A 21,012-nucleotide genomic window follows, 5' to 3' on the forward strand; every position below is an offset into this window, starting at 1 on the left:
GTATGAACTGATGCTGAGTGAAGTGAGAAGAACCAAGAGAACATGGTACACAGCAAAAACAAGATTATGTGATCATCAGCTGTGATGGACTCTCCTCTTTTCAACAGTGAGATGATTCAGGCCAATTCCAATAGACTTGTGATGGAGAGAGCCATCCACCTCTAGAGAGAGGTCTGTGGGGACTGAATGTGGATCATAACATAATATATTTACCTTTGTTGTTATTGTTTGTTTGCTTTTTTTCCCAGTCTCATTTTTCCCCTTTTTGATCTGATTTTTCTTGTGCAACATAATAAATGTGGAAATATGTTTAGAAGAATTACATATGTTTAACCTATATTGGATTACTTGCTGTCTAGGGGAGAGGGGAGGGAAGGAAAAAAATTAAAAGGTTTTGCAAAACCTTCAAGGGTAAATGTTGAAAACTATCTTTGCATGTATTTTGAAAAGTGAAAAGCTATTTTTTTTTTAAAAAAGGAATGTAAACAGCTAAAAAAAATACCTAGTATTGAATCAGAGTTTTAAAATTTGTTTTCTAGCTTTTTAGTTGTATGCCCAAATTGTTGATCTGTTAATGAAATTATATTATTTTTGACCTACCCATTTTTGAGTCTCCAGTGATTTAGTCTTCTATTAATTTTAATCACTAAATAAGTAGCTCTTTACTTACCATAAATTTTTATTGTATTTTTTTCTTTAAAAGATGTATTTGTTATTTATTTTTTTGCATTTGTTAGGTTTTAAACATAGTAAAGTTTTGTAAAGATGCCATACACAGCTAGGGAATATGGATGTTCCTTTTTCCATTCAATGATTATCAGAAGTCTGTCATATCTGACATTTCTATAGTTCTGTTTAGGTCTTTAAGTTCTTTCTTGTGTATTTTTTTTTTTTTTTTTTTGCTAGATTCATTTAGGTTTGAAAAGAGTATGTTGATTCTCCCAATAATATATATAGTTTTGCTCTCTATTTTTCCCTATTATTCATTTAACTATTTCTTTAAATATTTGAAAGCTATGCCATTGTGTTGATATATATGTTTGGTACTTTCCTTTTTAAGGTACTTCCTTTGGTAGCTTTCCTGTTTAGCTCTTCTAATTAAATGTAGACTGTTGTGTTCCCTGTAATCATGATTGCCACTCCTCCCTTTTATATTTTAGCTGAAATATAATAAGTAGCTCAACTCTTTACTTTAACTCTGTGTCAATCTGTTTCAAGTGTATTTCTTATAAACTAAATAGCACTGGATTCCACTTTCTAATCTTTCCTGAAATTACCTTCCCTCTTATTCTACCTTCTCTCATTTCTCTTCTTTTTCTTTAGTGAGTGAAATGTATTTTTGTTGTGTATATGTATGTAGTTTTTTCCTTTGGCCAGTTAAGATGAAAGTGAAACTCATGTGTCTCATATTCCTCTCATTACTTTCTCTTTATTTGTATAATTTTTATGTGAGATTATATGATTATATATATGATTACATGAGATAATACACTCCTAATTTAAGGTTTGGTTTTTTTTTTCATTGTTTACTTATTCTTCTAGTCTTCATTCCCAACTTTAAACTTTGTGTTAGGGTCAGATTCTATGCTTCTGGAGGGAATAGCTGAGCTGTTCTTGATCCTATTTTGTATTCTCATGTGTCCTGTTAATGTTTTTTCCAGGTCTTAAGTGTTACATTGGAGTATTAGGGATAATTTTGGTAAGATTGGGATCAACAAACTGTAGCCAGAGGATCAAATCCAGCCTGCTGTTTGTATTTGTATGACAATTAGCTAAGAATAGACTTTACATTTTAAAAATACAATAAGGCTTTTTTTTTTTTTTTTAAATGTAAAAACCGTTATGAGCTTACAAAAACAGGCAATTGATAGTTTGCCTAAAACTGGGCTAAAGACCTAGAAGCTTTTAATACACTAGAGCAGTGTAAGCTTTTCTAGTTCCTGACCTAGGCGTGGGTCTGAGACACACAACTGTGGAATTACTGCTAGATTCAATCTTGATAGTTAGGTGGAAGGCTTTTTCAGGTTCAGAGTGGTAGATTTGCAGATTCTTTGAGGGCTAGACTTCCTGTTCTGGGATTATTCCACTTTAGGCTTTATACTGGGCTGGGAATTGGATCTGAGATCCTACTTCATTCCTGGATCCAGAGAAACAGTTGCTGCTGTCTTGTTCTACTCGTTGCTCAGTACATGGCTTCAGGCCCACAGCTGTTCCTTTCCCTCATCAACCTCTCTTATTATCCCTCTCACCCCTCTCTTGCCCAATGGGTATAGGTTCCTTTCTGAGTCCACCGTGAAATTGAGACCGAGTTCTGGAATATAAGCAGTGGAGTTGCCATCTGGCCCCAGTTCCTGCTTCCTTTCCAGCATTAAAGCCCTCAGTGCTGGAATAAAGGCCTTTTTTTACCCAGGGAACAACAGCAAGCCCCAGGAAATGCTGTCCTGAAGGCTCCATCCAACATGCTCCTGGCTACAGACCTCTGTTTCCCTAGACAAATCTGGGCTACAAAAAAAGAAACACTGATTTTTCCTGGCATTTCCTGATCAGGACTTGTCTGGTATATTTTCTAAGTCTTTATGTATTAGTACTGGAGGTAAACTTTCCTGTACTGCTTTTCTCTGTCTTACTGTTCTTCTCCATTTGTATTTGATTTTAAAATGTATTATATAATTTTGCAAGTTAGATTTATTTTCTTTACCGTGAAGCCTAGTCTATGTTATCTCTTCACTTAAGTGAGATATCATAATTTTGTATTTGTCCCTAGCATGCAGAACAGTGCTTTTCACATAGTAACTACTTAATAAATGCATTTTCATTGATTTGTTCCAATAACTTCTGTAAGTCTTACAAGAAATAGTCAAGGCTCAGAAACAATTTTTTTCCCTTAGAGTTTTGTAACTATCTTTATTCAAATTCAAATGGCTTTTATTCTTTAATAATGAAATCAAAGAACTGTTTATGTTTATACAAGATTTATACATCAGTACAATGAGATTTCCTTAGTCAATGGCAATTGGAGTTATAATATAAACAGGCTATTGAAAACAAATGCAAAAAGAATCATCCTTTCTAAATGTTCTATAGGAAAGATGGTTTGATGAATTTAAGAAGATAATTGGTAATTGAAACTTCTCAGCTCAGCTGTAATATTACTTGATTCTAACATTATGAAAGTCACTGAATCTCATTTAAAAAAACCAGATGTTAAGTAGGTCAACATTTTTTCCTATAACAGATGAGGTAGCACCCCATTTGCCCACCATATTCAGTTTGTTGCATCTTTTTTTTTGTACTTTCCTACCTCTCATATGCATTTCCTTCTGTCCATTTCCATTTGTCCAATTACATATTGTTCATTTCAAATTAGATGTCTTCTAGACATCTCAAACCCATCATATTCAAAACAGAATACACTATTCTGCATCTCCCCCCCCAAAAAAAAAATTACCCAACTTCCAAGCTTCTCTAGGGGACTACCAAGCTAGTAATTATCTACTTCTTTAGTAGAATCAAGAATCTTTCATTCTTTGCTTTTACTCACCTGGCATATTCAGTCACTTACCAAATCTTGTTGTTTCTGCTTATTATCTCTTGAATCCATCAATTTTCCATTCATATTTACACCATTCTAATTTTGGTCCTTATTATCTCTGGCTCAGATTATTGCAATAGTCTTATAATTGGTCAACTGTTTGATTGTTAGAAACACTTGAATTCAAATCGTTCTCTAGGCACTTACCAGCCATATGGTTCTGGGAAAATCTTTCATTCCTGTCTCAGTTTTCTGATCTGTAAAATGGAGACAAAAGACAATTCCTCCTTTATGAGAATGTTGTGAGAATGAAATGGGGTGATAGTCTTTAAAAAGCACTTTGTAAACTTGAAGGCATTATATAAATGATAGTTGGATTGACAATCATAACTTTTAAAATTATTTTTATAGATAAGTAGATACATGGATAAAATTTTTGTAAAACATTGTATCAGGCACATGGCCACTAAAAAGATTTTCGTAAAGGTGACTTCTGAGCACCTCCCTTGTCAAATGAACTTTACTGGTCTATAGGATCAAATAGACAATTCTCTGTTGGACATTTAAAGCTCTTCTCAATATGATCTTATCCTGCCTTTCTTGTCTTATTGTACATTACTCCACTTTATGCACTCAGGGTTTGATTCAGCTGACTTTCTTGCTGTTACTGTTGTTAGGCTTTGGACTTGTTCCCCATGGGTGAAATTCACTCCCTCTCTACTTCTAATGGAATCCCTGATTTTCACAAGAGTCAAATGAGGCTTTTCCTAAGAGTGCTACCCCTCTCCCCAGGTTTTTTTTTTTTATTTCAATTTATTATGGCAGCTACTATATGTGAAGTTGTTGTTTATCCTTTGTTTTCTCTCTCCCCCACTTAATAATATTTTTTCCAGTTACTTGTAAAGATAATTTTTAATATTCATTTTTGTAAGATCTTGAGTTCCAGATTTTTTCCCCTTCTTCCCTTCCCCACCTCCCCAAGACAGTAAGCATTAAATAATTTTATTTATTAGATTTTGACATTTACTTTTATAAGATTTTGATTTACTTTTTTCCTCCCTCTCTCTCCAATTTCTCCCCAAGACAGCAATCAAATATAGGTTATATATGTACAATCATTTTAAACATATTTCTTCACTAGTCATTTTTTGAAAGAAAAATCAGAACAAAAGAGGAAAGTTCCATGTAAATGTAAAAAAAAAAATATGCTTCTATCTGCATTCAGACTATAGTTCTTTCTTTGGATGTGGATAATATTTTCCATCACGGGTCTTTTAGATCTTAGATCATTGTATTACTGAAACAAAAAATGCCGAAACACTTAGTAGAATATATTGTACAGAGTAAAAGCCACATTATGTGATGACTAATTTTGACAGATTTAGCTTGTCATCAATACAATGATTCACAATATTTTATTTTGAAAAAAAATTTCTTTACAACATTATCCCTTGCACTCACTTCTGTTCTGACTTTTTCCTTCCACTCCCTCCCCCAGATGGCAAGCAGTCCTATATATGTTAAATATGTCACAGTATATCCTAGATACAATATATGTGTGTAGAAGTGAACAGTTCTCTTGTTGCACAGGAAGAATTGGATTCAGAAGGTAAAAATAACCCGGAAAGAAAAACAAAAATACAAACAGTTTACATTCATTTCTCAGTGTTCTTTCTTTGGGTGTAGCTGCTTCTGTACATCATTGATCAATTGAAACTGAGTTAGATCTTCTCTTTGTCGAAGAAATCCACTTCTGTCAGAATACAATATCGTTGTTGAAGTATATAAGGATCTCCTGGTTCTGCTCATTTCACTTAGCATCAGTTCATGTAAGTCTCGCCAAGCCTCTGTATTCATCCTGCTAGTCATTTCTTACAGAACAATAATATTCCATAACATTCATATACCACAATTTAGCCAACCATTCTCCAATTGATGGGCATCCATTCATTTTCCACTTTCTGGCCACCACAAACAGAGCTGCCACAAACATTTTGGCACATACAGGTCCCTTTCCCTTCTTTAGTATCTCTTTGGGGTATAAGCCCGGTAGTAGCACTGCTGGATCAAAGGATATGCATAGTTTGATAACTTTTGGGGCATAATTCCAGATTGCTCTCCAGAATAGTTGGATTCATTCACAACTCCACTAACAATGCATCACTCTCCCAGTTTTCCCGCATCCCCTCCAACATTCATCATTATTTTTTCCTGTCATCTTAGCCAATCTGACAGGTGTGTAGTGGTATCTCAGAGTTGTCTTAATTTGCATTTCTCTGATCAATAGTGATTTGGAACACTTTGATATGAGTGGAAATAGCTTCAATTTCATCATCTGAAAATTGTCTGTTCATATCCTTTGACCATTTATCAATTGGAGAATGGCTTGATTTCTTATAAATTAGAGTCAATTCTCTATATATTTTGGAAATGAGGTCTTTATCAGAACTTTTAACTTGTCTACAGTTATTTTAAATAAAATTTTTCTTTCTAGCTCCTCTACTGGGCTTTGTTGTTAATAGGAATGCTGATGGTTTATGTGGGTTTATTTTATGTCCTGTAAATTTGTTAAAATTGTTAATTATTTCAAAAAGTTGATTTTTCTAGAATTCTCTTAACTATATCATCATATCATCTGCAAAGAGTGATAGTTTTAGTTTTTCATTGCCTATTCTAATTTCTTTAATTTCTTTTTCTTCTCTTATTGCTAAAATAAATATTTCCAAAACTATATTGAATTTCTAGAACCATATAGTGGTGAGAATGGTGGAGAGATCTTGATTTACCCCTGATCTTATTGGAAAGACTTGTAGCTTATCTGGACTATAAATAATGCTTGCTGATGATTTTTGAGAGGAATTGCTTATCATTTTAGGGAAAATTACGTATTCCTATGCTCTCTAGTGTTTTTTTTTTCAATAAAAATGGATACTGTGTTTTGTCAAAGGCTTTTTCTGCATCTATTGAGATAATCATATGACTTCTGTTGGTTTTGTTATTGATATGGATAATTAAACTGATAATTTTCCTAATATTGAACCGGCCCTGTATTCCTCGTATAAATCCTCCCTGTTTATAGGATATTATGCTGATAAATGGCTGTAATCTCTGCTAAGGTTTTATTTAAACTTTTTGCTTCAATATTCATCAGGGAGATTGGTCTATGATTTTCTTTTTCTCTTTTGACCCTTCCTGGTTTAGGTATCAGCACCATATTTTTGTCATGAAAAAAAATTTGCAGAACTTTTTTGTCTTTTTTCAAATAATTTATAGTATTGAAATTAATTGTTCCTTAAATATATGATAGAATTCACTTGTAAATCCATCTAGTCCTGAAGATTTCTTCTTAGGGAGTTCATTGATGGATTGTTCAATTTCTTTTTCTAAAATTAAGTTATTTAATAATTTTATTTTCTCTTCTATTAATCTGGCAGTTTATATTTTTGTAAATATTCATCCCCTTCACTTAGATTACCATGTTTATTGGCATACAGTTGGGCAAAATAGCTCCTAATTATTATTTTAATTTTCTTTTCATTAGTGGTAAGTTCACCCTTTTTATTTTTGAGGCTGATAATTTGGTTTCTTCTTTCCTTTTCCTAATCAAATTAACCAAAGATTTATCTATTTATTATGTTTTCCCCCCATAAAACTAACTCTTAGTTTTATTTATTAGTTCTATAGTTTTCTTACTTTCAGTTTTATTAATCTCTACTTTGAGTTTCAAAATTTCTAATTTGGTATTTAATTGAGGTTTTAAAAATTTTGTAATTTTTCTAGCTTTTTTAGTTGCATGCCTACTTCACTGATCTCCTTTTTCTCTATTTTATTGATGTAAGTATTTAGAGGTTTAAAATTACCACTAAAAACTGCTTTGTCTACATTTCATAAGTTTTGATATATTATTGTCATTTTTTTGGATGAAATAATTGTTGTTTCTATGATTTGTTGTTTGACCCACTTATTCTTTAGAATTAGATTATTTAGTTTCTAATTAATTTTTGGTCTGTTTTCCATGGCTTTTTATTGCATGTAATTTTTATTTTTTGCTGAGGCAGTTGGGGTTAAGTGACTTGCCAAGGATCACAGAGCTAGGAAGTGTTAAATGTCTGAGACTAAATTTGAACTCAAATTCTCCTAACTTCAGGACTGGTGCTCTATCCACTGTACCACCTAGCTGCCCCATTGCATGTAATTTTTGTTATGTCATGATCTGAATAGGATGAATTTAATCTTTCTGCATTTGACTGAGGTTTTTATGGTTAATTTTTGCATGGGTACATAGGTACTGAGAAAAAGATATATTCCTTTCTATCCCCATTTGATTTTCTTCAGAGGTCTTTCATATTTAACTTTTCTAAAATACTATTTTCTTACTATTAACTATTTTCTTACTTAATTTGTAATTAAATTTATCTGGTTCTGGGAGATGGAATTGAGATCCCCTAGTAATATAGTTTTGCTGTCTATTTCTTCCTGTAACTGACTTCTCTAAGAATTTTGAGGCTATACTACCTGATCCATATATGTTTAGTATTGATATTACCTTATTGTCTGTGGTACCTTTTAACAAGACATAGTTTCCTTCCTTATCTCTTTTAATTAGATCTGTTTTTGTTTTTGTTTTGTCTGAGATTTAAGATTGCTACCCTTGCTGTTTTTTTTTTTTTTTTTTGTTTGTTTGTTTTTTTTTACTTTACTTGAAGCATAATATGTTCTGCTCCAGGTTTTTACCCTCATTCTGTGTGTATCTATCTGCTTCAAATGTGTTTCTTATGAATAACATATTGTAGGATTCTGACTTTTTATCCATTCTGTAATCCTCTTCTATTTATGGAAGTCATCCCATTCACATTCATGGCTATGATTATTAACTGTTTATTTCCCTCCATCCTATTTTTCCCTATTTATATTTTTCTTTCACCTTTTACCCTAAAACTCCCCACCAATGTTTGCTTCCCTCAATGTTTCCTTCCTTCTATTATCCCCTTTTTATCCCCTTTCCCCTCCTACTTTCCTATAGGATAAGATAAATTTCTATAACAAGTTAATTGTGTATATTATTTCATCTTTGCACCAAATCCAATGAGATAAAGTTCAAACAGTGTTCACACCCACCTTCTTTTCCTCTATTAAGAAGGACATTATTATATTTGTAATAGATCTTTTGTGTCTTCATGTGTTGTAATTTATTCCATTTCACTTCCCCTTTCCTCTTCTCCTAGAACAATCATTTTTCCACTCTATAATTTTTTTTTATATCATCAAATCAAAGTCAAACTGTGTTTTTGTATATTCCTTCTATCTGACATAATAAAGATACATTTCTCAAGAGTTACAAGTATCATCTTCCCATGTACGGATGTAAATAATTTAACCTTCAAATAACCTATTGCTTTTTTTTCCTATTTATCTTTTTATGCTTCTCGTGAATCTTGTATTTGGAGATTGAATTTTCTGTTTAGTGCTGGTCTTTTCAGCAGAAATGATTGAAAAGTCCCCATTTCATTGAATGTCCTTCTTTTATCCTGAAAGATTATTCCCGATTTTCCTGGGCTGTCGATTCTTGTAGTCCAAGCTCCTTTGTCTTCCAGAATATCATATTCCAGGCCCTCAGATTCTTTAATTTAGGAGCTGTTAAATCTTGTGTAATCCTGACTGTGGTGCCTTAGTATTTGAATAGTTTCTTTCTGGTAGCTGCTTACAGGATTTTCCCCTTGATCTGATAATTCTGGAATGTAGCTACAATATTTCTTGGAGTTTCATTTTGGGATTTCATTAAGGAGATAATTTGCAGATTCCTTCAACGACTATTTTACCCTCTGATTCTCAGATATCAGGGTAATTTTCCTTGGTGATTTCTTAAAAGATGCTATCCAGTCTCATGGCTTTCAGGTGACTTAGTAATTCTTAAATTGTATCTCTTGGATCTCTTTTCCAGGTCAGTTGTTTTTCCAATAAGGTAGTTTACATTTTCTTCTATTTTTTTCATTTTTTTAAAAAATTTTATTTGACTTATTTTTGATGTCTCAAAGTCATTAGCTTCTACTTGTCTATTTCTAATTTTTAATGAATTACTGTCTTCAGTTATCTTTTTTACTTCCTTTTCCATTTGGCTAATTCTGCTTTTAAAGGACTTGTTTTCCTCAGTGTATTTTTCCTCCATTTAGCCAATTTTATTTTTTTAAGGAGTTGTTTTCTTCAGTCAATTTTTTGTACTTCCTTTTCCAAGTTAACTTTTTTTTTTCATAATTCTTCTATATAACTCTAATTTCTTTTCCAATTTTACTTCTGTCCTTCTTCCTTGATTTTTAAAATCCATTTTGAACTCTTCTAAGAGTACCTTTTGAACTTGAGACCAATTTATATTTCCTTTTGATAATTCACATGTAGGCATTTTGCCATTGCTGTTGCTCTTCTGGGTTTGTGTTCTGATCTTCCCTTTTACCATTGTAGCTTTCTTTTTGTTTTTGTTTTTGTTAACTTTTTTAAAAAGTTGAGCTCTCCCAGGGCATAGAGGACACTGTCCCAAGTTTCTTTTGTTGGGGTACAGAAACTTTGTTCCTGCTTTTCTGCTCTGGAGCTGAAGGTGCTGGTGGCTTTCTCACTACACTGGGTTGGCCTGGCCTAGTTGGATCTGTTGTGCCAGGGTTCCAGGGCTTGCAATTTGCCTTTTGCACTGGGAGTGTGGCTTCTTAGCTGCTATACTGTGTTACTGGCCTACTGAGCCAGGATCAAGAGGCTTCAGCTGCTGATCTGTGTTGTGGCTATTACTATCATGCTTTCCTTTTACCCAAGTGAGACAGACCTTTTCTGAAGTCCTTTTAAGTTATCATAAGCTGGAAATTTATTTGACTCCATCTTTTTTTTGGATCTTTCACTGCAGAATCCATTTAGAGATTTGATTTAACATTGCCGAGGAAAACTGGGAAGAGCTTAGGCAACTTCTTGGCTTCTCTCTGCCATCTTGGCTCCCTTCCTGCATCCCCAAAATTCACTTAACACAATTGTACACAATTTGTACATATCTAGAATCACGTGTATTTGTGTAGGTAGATCTTATGTCCCCAGATAAAAGTGTATTACTTGAAGCCAGGGAATGTTTCTTTTTCTTTTGTATCTCCAAAATTTACTTGAATCTGGCAAACAGGCTTTAAAAAAAAATTCTTGTTGATTAATTCTGTTCTCTTACTCCCTTCCTCTCCCCAAGAATCCCCATTTCTCTCTAAAAACCCAAAACTCCTTGAGATCAGAGTCTCAGCATCCTCAGGACACAGACTCTGGCACATATTTGTGGTTCAATAAATGCTTGTTATATTGAATTGAATCCTTTATGAGCCTTTCTTTCTGGCCTTACGTTTTTTACCTTCCTTCCCTTAGAATCTTTTCTCACCAAAGCCACCATTTTTATGAACCATCCCTCTTTTTAGATGGCCATCACTTAATACTTGCTAAGGCAATAATAATTAAGGTTCTGGGTGAAAGTGACCTAAGATATTATCCTTTATGGAATAGAAGGAGCATGTTGGAGTGACTAGATTGCTGGGCCTTGAGTTAGGCACTCTTGATTCAAACAATTACTTGCTATATAGACGGTCCTGGAAAGTTACCAATCTCTCTCAGCCCCTTTTTCATTGTCATCCCTTTAAGGTCTGGAAAGAATTTTAACATGAGTTTTCTCATTTTATCCTGAAAGTAGCTTTGCATAGTAGGTATATTATTCCCATTTTACAGATGAGAAAACTGAGCCAAATGGAGGTGAAATGATTTGCTTGGGGATCACAGAGGTCTGAAGCTGGATTTGAACTTGCCTTCCTGGATTCCAGGCTCAATGCTCTATACATTGTGGTGCCATCTGTCTGTCTCTGTCAAGAGAAGATTTTTAAGAATTTTAAGTGCTTTGTAAACCATAAAACACTGTGCAAAAATGATTTTCTTGTAAAAGGCTAGTCTTAAGATGGAAATACCTTTTAAATACCTTTGTGAAGTTGTAGTGCTAATCCTGGACATGTTAGAGATTATAGTATAGGAGAGGCCAATGACTGGGAGTTTGTATGATCTTTCTTGAATGTCTCTTTAAACCCCTGGGAGTTGGAGTGAGAAGAAATCCCATTTCATAAGCCAGGCAGGCTGGTAGAAACTCTTGTAGTTTCTGAATATTTGTGTTAGGTCAAAGACCTGGGGAGTGAATGAAGGGGTGATATGACACTTCTAAAGAAGTTACCAACCTCTTGACAAAGCTTGTGTCAGCAATCATTTATTGAATCCTTACTATCTGATTAGCACTAAGATTCAAAGGCAAATTAATTCCTTGACCTCAGGAACTCACATTCTAATGGGAACCAGCATGTAAACAATTAGAAAACAATGTGCAAGATCTTTATGGTATAAACAGAAGGGTTACTTTCTACATATTTTTTCTTGAACCTTTCTTCAATCTGTGAAGGTTTCATTATTATATTATCTTCATTTGATATATAAGGAAATTAAGGCTGGGAGCATAAATGACCTTCCCATGATCACAGTTTTAGTCATTGTCTCAGGCAGGTAGCATGGAAGTGTAAGTCCTGCAGGTGGGATAGGAGTCCAATCTTGAAGAAAGACAGGAGATAGAGGTGAGGAGGAAGAATACCCCAGGTATGGGAGACAGCCAATGAAAAGATATGGGAGTGGATTATAGAGTGTTTGCAGGGTTATAAAGATAGGAAGGGGGCAACGTGTGAACATCTTTTCAAGCCAGGGAGTTTGAGGTATAGGGAACCACTGAAATTTACTGAGTGTGGGAGAGATCAGAAAGGTGCTTTAGTAAAAATCATTTAGGCTACTGAGTAGAGGATGGGATGGAACAGGGACAGACTAGAGATAGGGAGACCCATGAAAAAACTCTTTTCATAGTCCAAGCATCAGATGATTGAGACTGTGCCAGGATGGTAATTATGTGAGTAAGAAAAGGATAGGTACAGCATAGGAAAGATATTGTGAGGGGAGAAACCTGGCTTGGCAACAGTTTGGGGTGTGTTTTCTGTTAAAAGGAAAATATATTTTACCTGATTAATCTCTCTCGTTTTATACAGTTATTGTGTTGTCATCAGAATAAGACTCTGATCTCTTAGATATAAAACATTAATGTGAATTTGGCATGGAAATATTAATCTTAATTGGATCATTATATGAACATCTATAAAAACTTTATAGGAAAAGAATTTACAGGAAGTTTTTTCTTTTTGTGTTCTAGATCTTGACAACAATTCGCTCAGGACATAGGGCAAATATATTTAGTGCAAAATTCTTACCCTGCACCAATGACAAACAGATTGTATCCTGTTCTGGAGATGGAGTCATTTTTTATACTAACGTTGATCAAGATGCAGAGACCAACAGACAATGCCAATTCACATGCCATTATGGAACTACGTATGAGGTACAGTAATGTATTGTAATTATATGAAAGTACAGATTTAGTCCAATGTAGGAAGAAAATAAGCATAGAAAGGTCATTATGAGTTGATAAATGAAAACACTGACCAGTTCTAGGTTGTTCCTCAGTTTTGCATTATTTCCCAAAAGTTACATTTTGTATGTGTATACATATATTTGTTTTTTGTTTGTTTAGGTTTAATTAAAATTTAATTAAAAGTTTAATGGTTCTTTCCATTCATTCTCCATGCCAACTAAAACTGAGTACTTACTTTCTATTCTCCCCAAACATGCCATGGGCTCTACTGAGTGCTGTTTTTATTCACTGTTCATTGTGCCTGTAATGATTTCCCGCTTTTTCTTTATTTAACTCCTAATTCTTTCCCCATTTTCCCACAGTTGATAATGACATTTTTTTACTCAAACTTCACACAATATTTTGTTTTCCAGAGCTTAGCATAGTGCCTGGTAGAGAGTAAGCCTTTGATAAGTGTTTATTGATTGATTTTGATCTTTCTAATGTATTTAATGTGACCTTCCTGAGTTAACTATAATTTCTTTCTATATCTCTACCAAATCATAACCTACTAAGTTCCAGGAAGACTGAGATTGTCCATCTTTTCATAAATAGGAAGTTGTCATTTTTTATTTTATCTGGATTCATGCAAATGTATATCAGTTTGCTTTGGTCATATTTTTAAAAATGTTTATCATAATTGGATTATATGAAGAAGCAACTAGGAGGCTCAGTGGATAGAGTACTAGGCCTGGAATCACTAAGATCTGAATTCATATCTAGCCTCAGATCCTTAACAGTTTTGAGAGCTGGGGCAGATCACCTAACCTCTGTTTATCTTCATTCACTGGAAAAGGCAAAGGCAAACTATTCTAGTATCTTTGCCAAGAAAACCCCAAGTAGTGTGACAAAGAGTATATTATATTATCGTTATATTATATAATAAAACTGAAATGAAAACTACGACAGTAATTGGTGGAGTAAATTCAGAATCCTAGTTAAAGTAATTGAGTATTTATACTGTATTCAAACAAAAGGATAATTACATTTCATGATTATGGTAAAGGAGTAAGGGAGTTTTGAATTTACAGTGAGATTGGGAAGAAATCACAACTTTTTAACTGTGTAGTTGGGGAAAGCTTTATTGAAAGTGAAAGTATGCACAAAGAAAGAGCCAGCAAAGGAAATAAGGCACAGCTCCAGGTATACTTTACCTAATTAAATTGGGTCCATGAAAACAGGACTTCATGTGAAATAATGTTGCAATACAAAGGTTGAAAGCCACAATGTCATTAAGAGTAGATACATTTCACATCCTTTGCACAGTAAATTTGTACCTGAAAAAGCTTCATCTTATCTTTAAACTGGAAGTATAGGGTTGGAATTACTGTTTATATACTTCAGACCACAGTTATGACAACTGACACACACAGTTCCCTGGGGATCCTTGATATTCCCTGAGGTGGGGGAAAAGGGAAGAAATGAGGATAGGGAACATGTACCTTAAGAAAAAGAAGCAAAATCTACACAACAGGCTTCTTACTCTTGACTTTAAGATCTAGCAAGAAATAAAAACTCTTAGATCATTTTACTTCAGTTACCATAAATATTTATTAAATGCTCTCTTATTATACAAGGTACTGTGCTAAGTATATTGTTGTTGTTCAGTTATGTCCAACTCTTCATGTCCCTAGAGATTATACTGTTCTTGGGGTTTTCTTGGCAAAGATATTGGAATAGTTTGCCACTTCCTTCTCTAGATCATTTTTACAGATGAAGAAACTGAGGCAAGTGGGGTAAGTAACTTGCCCAGGGTCACCTAGCTAGTGTCTAAGGCCAGATTTGAACTCAGTCTTCCTGATTCCAGAACTGGAGCTCTATCTGTTGAGCCACTTAGCTGTTTCCCAGTGCTAGGTATATTGAGATGAAAAAATGGCTCAGACCTTGGTCTTAAAATTTAGTAATAAAGTTTGTGATGAAGAAACTGACAGTATAAGATGGTCAAGTTTGTTCACCATTCTTTCTGCATGTCTTACTTGGAATGCCTTTCAGGAAAGCATTTTGCCATGCTTGTATTTTGCATAACTATTAAATTCTAGGTATCTCTATTTAGTCACATGGTAAATGTCTGCTCTCCAGGGCTCACCAGAAAAGGTTATTTTTTTTTTCCTTCTTTGTCTTAATAACCTTTCACTAAGAGTCTGGAAAAACTCCAAATAGGGTCATATTTAGGCCTTCAGAAATGAGAACACTAGGATCTTCAACTCCCATCAGAATTCAAAGTAGTAAATGCATATCAAGTGGAAGACATCTTATAAAAAAGATACAGAAAGAACACAAAGCCTTCACTAGCAATCATCATAGCCAATAACATCAGAAGGAACTGAACTCGGGGGTTGCTATCAGAGCAGTCTTTTGACATTCCAATGAAATCCCTCTTTTCTACTAGCTTACTCAGTTTCTTCTAGACTTGAAGCTGTCTGTAGAATGCAGAAATACTTAGGTAGCCCTTAAAGATCACTCCCTCAATTTGAGAGTAAACTAAAATCATAGCAAAGTTGTGAACTATGGTTTCCTTATGTCAACTTTTGAGATATCAGTGGTCTTCTAACAGTTAATTGTAGGCTTTCTCTGATTGTCTAATGCCTCTGAGTTAATATGTCTTGTTGGTTACAGGAAAACCCAATGCAATTTATGCTTCTATGAGGCAGATGTCTCTAATGATGAAGGCCATAGAAATGAGCCTTCATTTTCTCTAAGTGTTATATTCTCCAAGAACTTCCCTTCCCCCTCAAGGAGCCAATTGCCCAAACTCTCAAATTTGTAATTATTCAAAAGGCAGTCCTTGGGGTTAGTGCCCTATGGAAATCTCTTCTTTGCCAGGAGGCTCGACTTGAAGGTGAAAATTTCCCCATTCTGCAAAGGAAGTTAGCATACAAGAACATTTTTTATTAGAATCTTAGTGGGATCTACAGAAGAGTACTGCTTTAGAATCAGAGTGTGGGGTTAGATCTTTCTAGTGATTACTGCCTGGGTGACTGGGCAAGCCACTTAACTTTTATGGACCTCTGTTTTCTTATTTGTAAAATGAGGGTACTGAATTCAGCAATTGCTAGGGTTGCTTCTAACTTTAAATCTATATGATCCTGTAAACTTCTCTGATTCTGTTTCCTTTTCTATAAAATGAAGGGAATAGGCAGGATTACCTCTAACAGTTTTCCTTTCAACTCCTGTTTTTACCAAGTGCTTCTGCAAATATTCATGATACTGCTTTAATTGCCTCCATGTCTTTTGATGGTAATGTTCACTCAAGAGCTCTGCTCTTATATATTGTCAAGCATGTATGTGTCTTTCTCTGCCATATGCGTCTTCTCCAAGACACCATTAACAGAAGACCATCTCCTTCTCCCAGTTGCAATCTATAAGAAAGATGAAAGATTGGTCTTTCAGCTTTCATTCATGGGTTGGCATGAAGGGGAAACACCTTCAACAAGAGTTCATTAGTCCATTTAAGAGTGTTAGGCAACTAGACATTTTAAACAACATCCTTGTCACTGCAAATCAATTGGAATCTATTTTTGCCCTCGTAAAGTGTCAGTAAATGTGTCCATACTGTATAGATGGAAAATTATACTTAGCAGATTGATCTGGGAAACTCCCCTGACCAATCTCCTTTTCATGTAAAAAGAAAATTAAATTGTTTAATTATTCTTTGTGCAAAAATTCTGGATTCAGATAATTTCAAACTCTTATCTTTTATTAGAGTTCTCTCTCTCTCTCTCTCTCTCTCTCTATATATATATATATATATATATATATATATATGGCATTTTTGAGGTATTTATTTCAAGATGATAAGAGTAGAGAGCCTTTCAAAACCTAAACCTGGAAAATAGTCCTAACTCTTTTTCATTTTGAGCCTTCTCAGCAACTGGAGAAATAAAGCTACTTACTTTTCTATAAGATGAAAGGAATCTACTGTGAGGATTAACTATATAATCTCACAGTTGGAATGCCATCTAATCTAGCTCATACCTGGCCAGCTTGCTTGAAGATCTCAAATGAAGGGGAACCAGCTATACCATTTTTGGAGAGCTCTCATTGTTAGAAAGTTATTTGCTGGAGCAAATCTAAATTTGTCTCTGCCAGTTCTATCCACTGCTCAAAGTTCCTCATGGAACAAGCAGAACAAGTCCAATTCTTCTAAATTACAGTCCTTAAAATACTTGAAAATAGCTTTTGTGCCATCTGAAATTTTATTTTTTCCAGGCTAAGCATACCCAATTTCTCTAACTCAAGTTTCTTTGATGGCATATTATTTTGTTGAGTAATACTGAACTTCTAAGTGACTAAAACCTCTTGTACTTCTTCAGGTGAATTGCCATCTCTTTAATCAAACTTTTCCCATTTTCTACTTCTTAAAGGAACTTTTTTAAAAAGTCCTTTTTAACCCTATTTTATTATCCCTTTGAATTTAATCTTATTTAATTTGGCTGAGGATTTGATTTGTCAAAGTATCTTTGGATCTTATACCTATCTCTCCCAGTTTATTGTCATTTAATCCCATCATTTATCAGGTGCTCTGTTATCACTTAGTATCCCATTTGATGTTCCCTTTATTAAACTAAACAAGGAGACACATTAATTTAAAGTAAAGTCATCTAATTAGATACATACTAGCAAAATAAATAGCAAGTAAAAATGTCTTCCCATATAATCAGGGGTAAGCTGGAAAAACTCCCCTTCTTTTGAGATATAAAATATGAAAAATTAAAGATTAATCTGGAATGATGTTAGCAGTAAATCCTCTTACAAGAATGGCAATGGAATCTATTATAAATGACTATGCATAAATAAATGTGTGTTCTTTTTGTTTTTCAGATTATGACAGTACCAAATGATCCTTATACTTTCCTTTCTTGTGGTGAAGATGGGACTGTTAGGTGGTTTGATACCCGCATCAAAACTAGTTGTACAAAAGAAGACTGCAAAGATGTAAGAATCAAATTTAAATGAAAAGATTACAGAAATAACATATTTTTAAAAATTAGTTAACAGACACATTGCAGTTACACCTGTTTTAAAAAATTATTGAAATTAGCATTCTTTACTTCTAAAGTTAAATTTAATCATAGTTGAAATCCTATAACAATTAGAGATGCTAAAGCTTGAGCAAGATATCACATAGGTTTTAAATACTTAAGAATCAAATGTTCTAGTAATGTGCTACTCTTGTCAGAAGGATGTCTCTAAAATTTTATGTGCCGTATAAACGCCACCCCCATTTTTTTTTTTTTTTTTTTTTTACAGATGATGAAATTGAGACCTAGAGAAATTAATTGATTAGAACAACATCATTTAAATAATTAGTAGCAGCATGGGACAATAATTTTAACTCTCTTGTCTCTTGTGCCACACATGAATTTCTCAATCAAGACATGACAGTATTGTCTTACTTCATTGTACTTATAAGAATTGGTTAAGTTATTTTACTTGAAGCTTCTAAGTAAATTTTCCTTTTTAAAAAATTCTCTCATTTTTGTATTTTGTTATGAACTTCTTTAATAAAGTATATATAAAGTTATAAAATAAATCAGTAATGAAAAAAGTTAAAAATAATAGAATCAGAAATGAATGCCATACTCAATTTAATTCATAATTATGAAGGAAAATAATTTTGCCAAGTGCTTTAAACTCTACCTCAAAAGAAATTCATCTGAAACTGTAATTACTTCTAAACTTAAAACAAAATAAAAAAAACTAATGACATTTAATTATGAGAAAAAAGAAGAAAGGGGATGTGGATTGCTTTACCATTTTTCAAGGGAATACTCTACAATATTATATTGTTCTAGACTTTTCCTATATATATTAGGAAACTTAGACCTAAAGCTAGACTTTGATATGAGACTAATTAAAAATCTATCAATTTGGGGAACACATTAAAAAATGTGGTTCAGGTTATCTCACTTGGTATAAGAATTTGTTTTTTGTATGGTGCCTGTCATTTTAAATTAGATTTCCTCAGGAGGATGTAACAAAACAACAAAACAAATGTTACTTTGGAAACTTTAATTTTTTTTTCAGTTAAAGATGCTTTATTATCCAACAGGATTGATCATTTGTAGTGTAGAACTAATTTATATCAATTTTCAATTATCTGCTTTGTGGATTACATAGGGGAAGGTTCCCCAAACTATTACCTCCTCAGCTGAAGTAAAATCTTCTCTGTCCTGGGAAAGATGGTGGAATAGGTCAGAAAATTCCAAGCTCTCCAGGTTTCCTTCACAAACAAAACAAAATAGCACCACAGGATGAAAGTAGAGTGACAAAAATAAACAAGAGTTGGGGCAGAGCTATAGTTTTCCTGGTGCAACTGGAGAAAACCTGAGGAAAGATTTTAGAAACAGAGGTTTGCCTTGAGTGAAGTGCAAACACTTCCAGGTTATTGCCCCTGAAACAACAAACAGCAAGCCCTGGGAAGTTGGGAGGTAGCCTTCCTCTCAACCATAGGATTTGCCACCTCACAGACAGCGTGGGTGGGGTTAGACATCTGGGCAGGGAAGATTGAAGAACCCTTTGCTGCTGAAGGCACCAAACTCAGTTGTGCTGCCAAGATGTACAGGGTGTGGCGGAAGACACTAGCACATATTGAGTGAGTGCAGAGGCAGTGGGGTAGGGTGCTGCTGGACATTTATAGGAGAGCTGAGTTCTTGATTTCATTTCCAGACCAGAGGGGTAAAACTGAAGATTTTAGCCATTGGAGAGTCCTCAGAGAACAATAGCATCTCCAGTACAATGTCGCTTGGGATCCTATTTGTGGCTTGGAGGGGGAAAGGAGTACCAAATTTGGGCTCTGAATAAAGCTTAGAAAATAACACTAAGAAGGACCTGACGTCAGAGGCACCATCCCCCATACTGCAGAAGTAGAGGTGATTATAATAGCAAGCTGCTAAAAATAAAATAAAAATGAGTAAGCAGAGGAGAAAGAATCCAACTATAGATAACTACTATGGAGATAGAGAAGATCTGGGTTCATTTTCAGAAGAGGATATTGAAGCAAAAAGAGCCTCTTTTACCCCCAAAAGCAACATCAAAGAGTTCTTGGAAGGACTGAAAAAGGACTTTAAAACTCAAATCAGAGAGATTGAAAAAAAATTAGAGAAAAAAATTAAGAACAATTCAAGAAAATTATGAAAAGAAAGTCAACCAACTAGAAAACAAGATCCAGAATCTTAAGAAAACAGCTATTTAAAAATTAGATTCGGATAAGGGAAAGTAAACAAAACAAAATAAAAATGATGAAAAAATAGAGGAGAATGTGAAACATCTTTAAAAAATCCATTTGATCTGGAGGACAGATGAACAGAAATAAGAATTATCAGACCTGAAAGCTATAACCAAAAAAAGAACCTTGATAAAATATGATGAAATAATTATGGAAAATTGCCCTGAGTATTACAACAAGAGAGAAAAGTAGAAATGGGGGGAAAAATCCACTGATTGCCACCTGAAAGAGATGCCAGGACAAAAACTTTCAGGAGTATCATAATTCTAAAACACCCAGATTAAGGAGAAAATATTACAAATAACAAAAACATCATTTCAAATACTGTAGAGCCACTGTTAGAATTCCAGAAGACCTAGTAGCTGCTATCTCCTCCCCCCCCCCCAAAAAAAAAAAAAAAAACAAAACACAAGTCTTGGACTGTATATCTAAGTTGATATACCCACTGGCTTACCCACAAAGTTAAGTATAATCTTCAACAATAATAACAAAATAGATATTCAGTGGATTGACAGACTTTCAGATTTTTGTCACAAAAAGACCAGAATTTAATGGAAAATTTGACATATAAGATGCAGGAGAAATATAAGGTAAACATCAAAAACCAATTATAAGGGGATCAATAAAGTCAAACTGCTTACTTTTATATGTGGAAATGCCATCAGTTTTCGTGAGACTGTCAATACTTGAGTAGTTTGAAAGAAAGGTTGAGGCTAAGTTGAGTGTGATAGAATAATTCTAAAAAGCAAAACTGTATAG

At 34.0% G+C, this 21,012-nt stretch overlaps 1 protein-coding gene across 7 annotated transcripts in view; it reads left to right on the top strand.

Annotated features, from left to right (window-relative positions):
* DCAF6 (DDB1 and CUL4 associated factor 6) overlaps positions 1 to 21,012 on the top strand; it is a 157,164-nt gene that overhangs the window by 42,509 nt on the left and 93,643 nt on the right. For all 7 annotated transcript variants that reach the window (XM_031936840.1, XM_031936837.1, XM_031936838.1 and 4 more), the window contains 2 exons: positions 12,768 to 12,953; positions 17,847 to 17,960. In XM_031936840.1, the coding sequence (XP_031792700.1) occupies positions 12,768 to 12,953; positions 17,847 to 17,960 (300 nt within the window). The remainder of the gene's footprint in view (positions 1 to 12,767; positions 12,954 to 17,846; positions 17,961 to 21,012) is intronic.

Source organism: Sarcophilus harrisii, chromosome 4, assembly GCF_902635505.1.
Source record: "Sarcophilus harrisii chromosome 4, mSarHar1.11, whole genome shotgun sequence".
Classification (NCBI taxonomy): domain Eukaryota; kingdom Metazoa; phylum Chordata; class Mammalia; order Dasyuromorphia; family Dasyuridae; genus Sarcophilus; species Sarcophilus harrisii.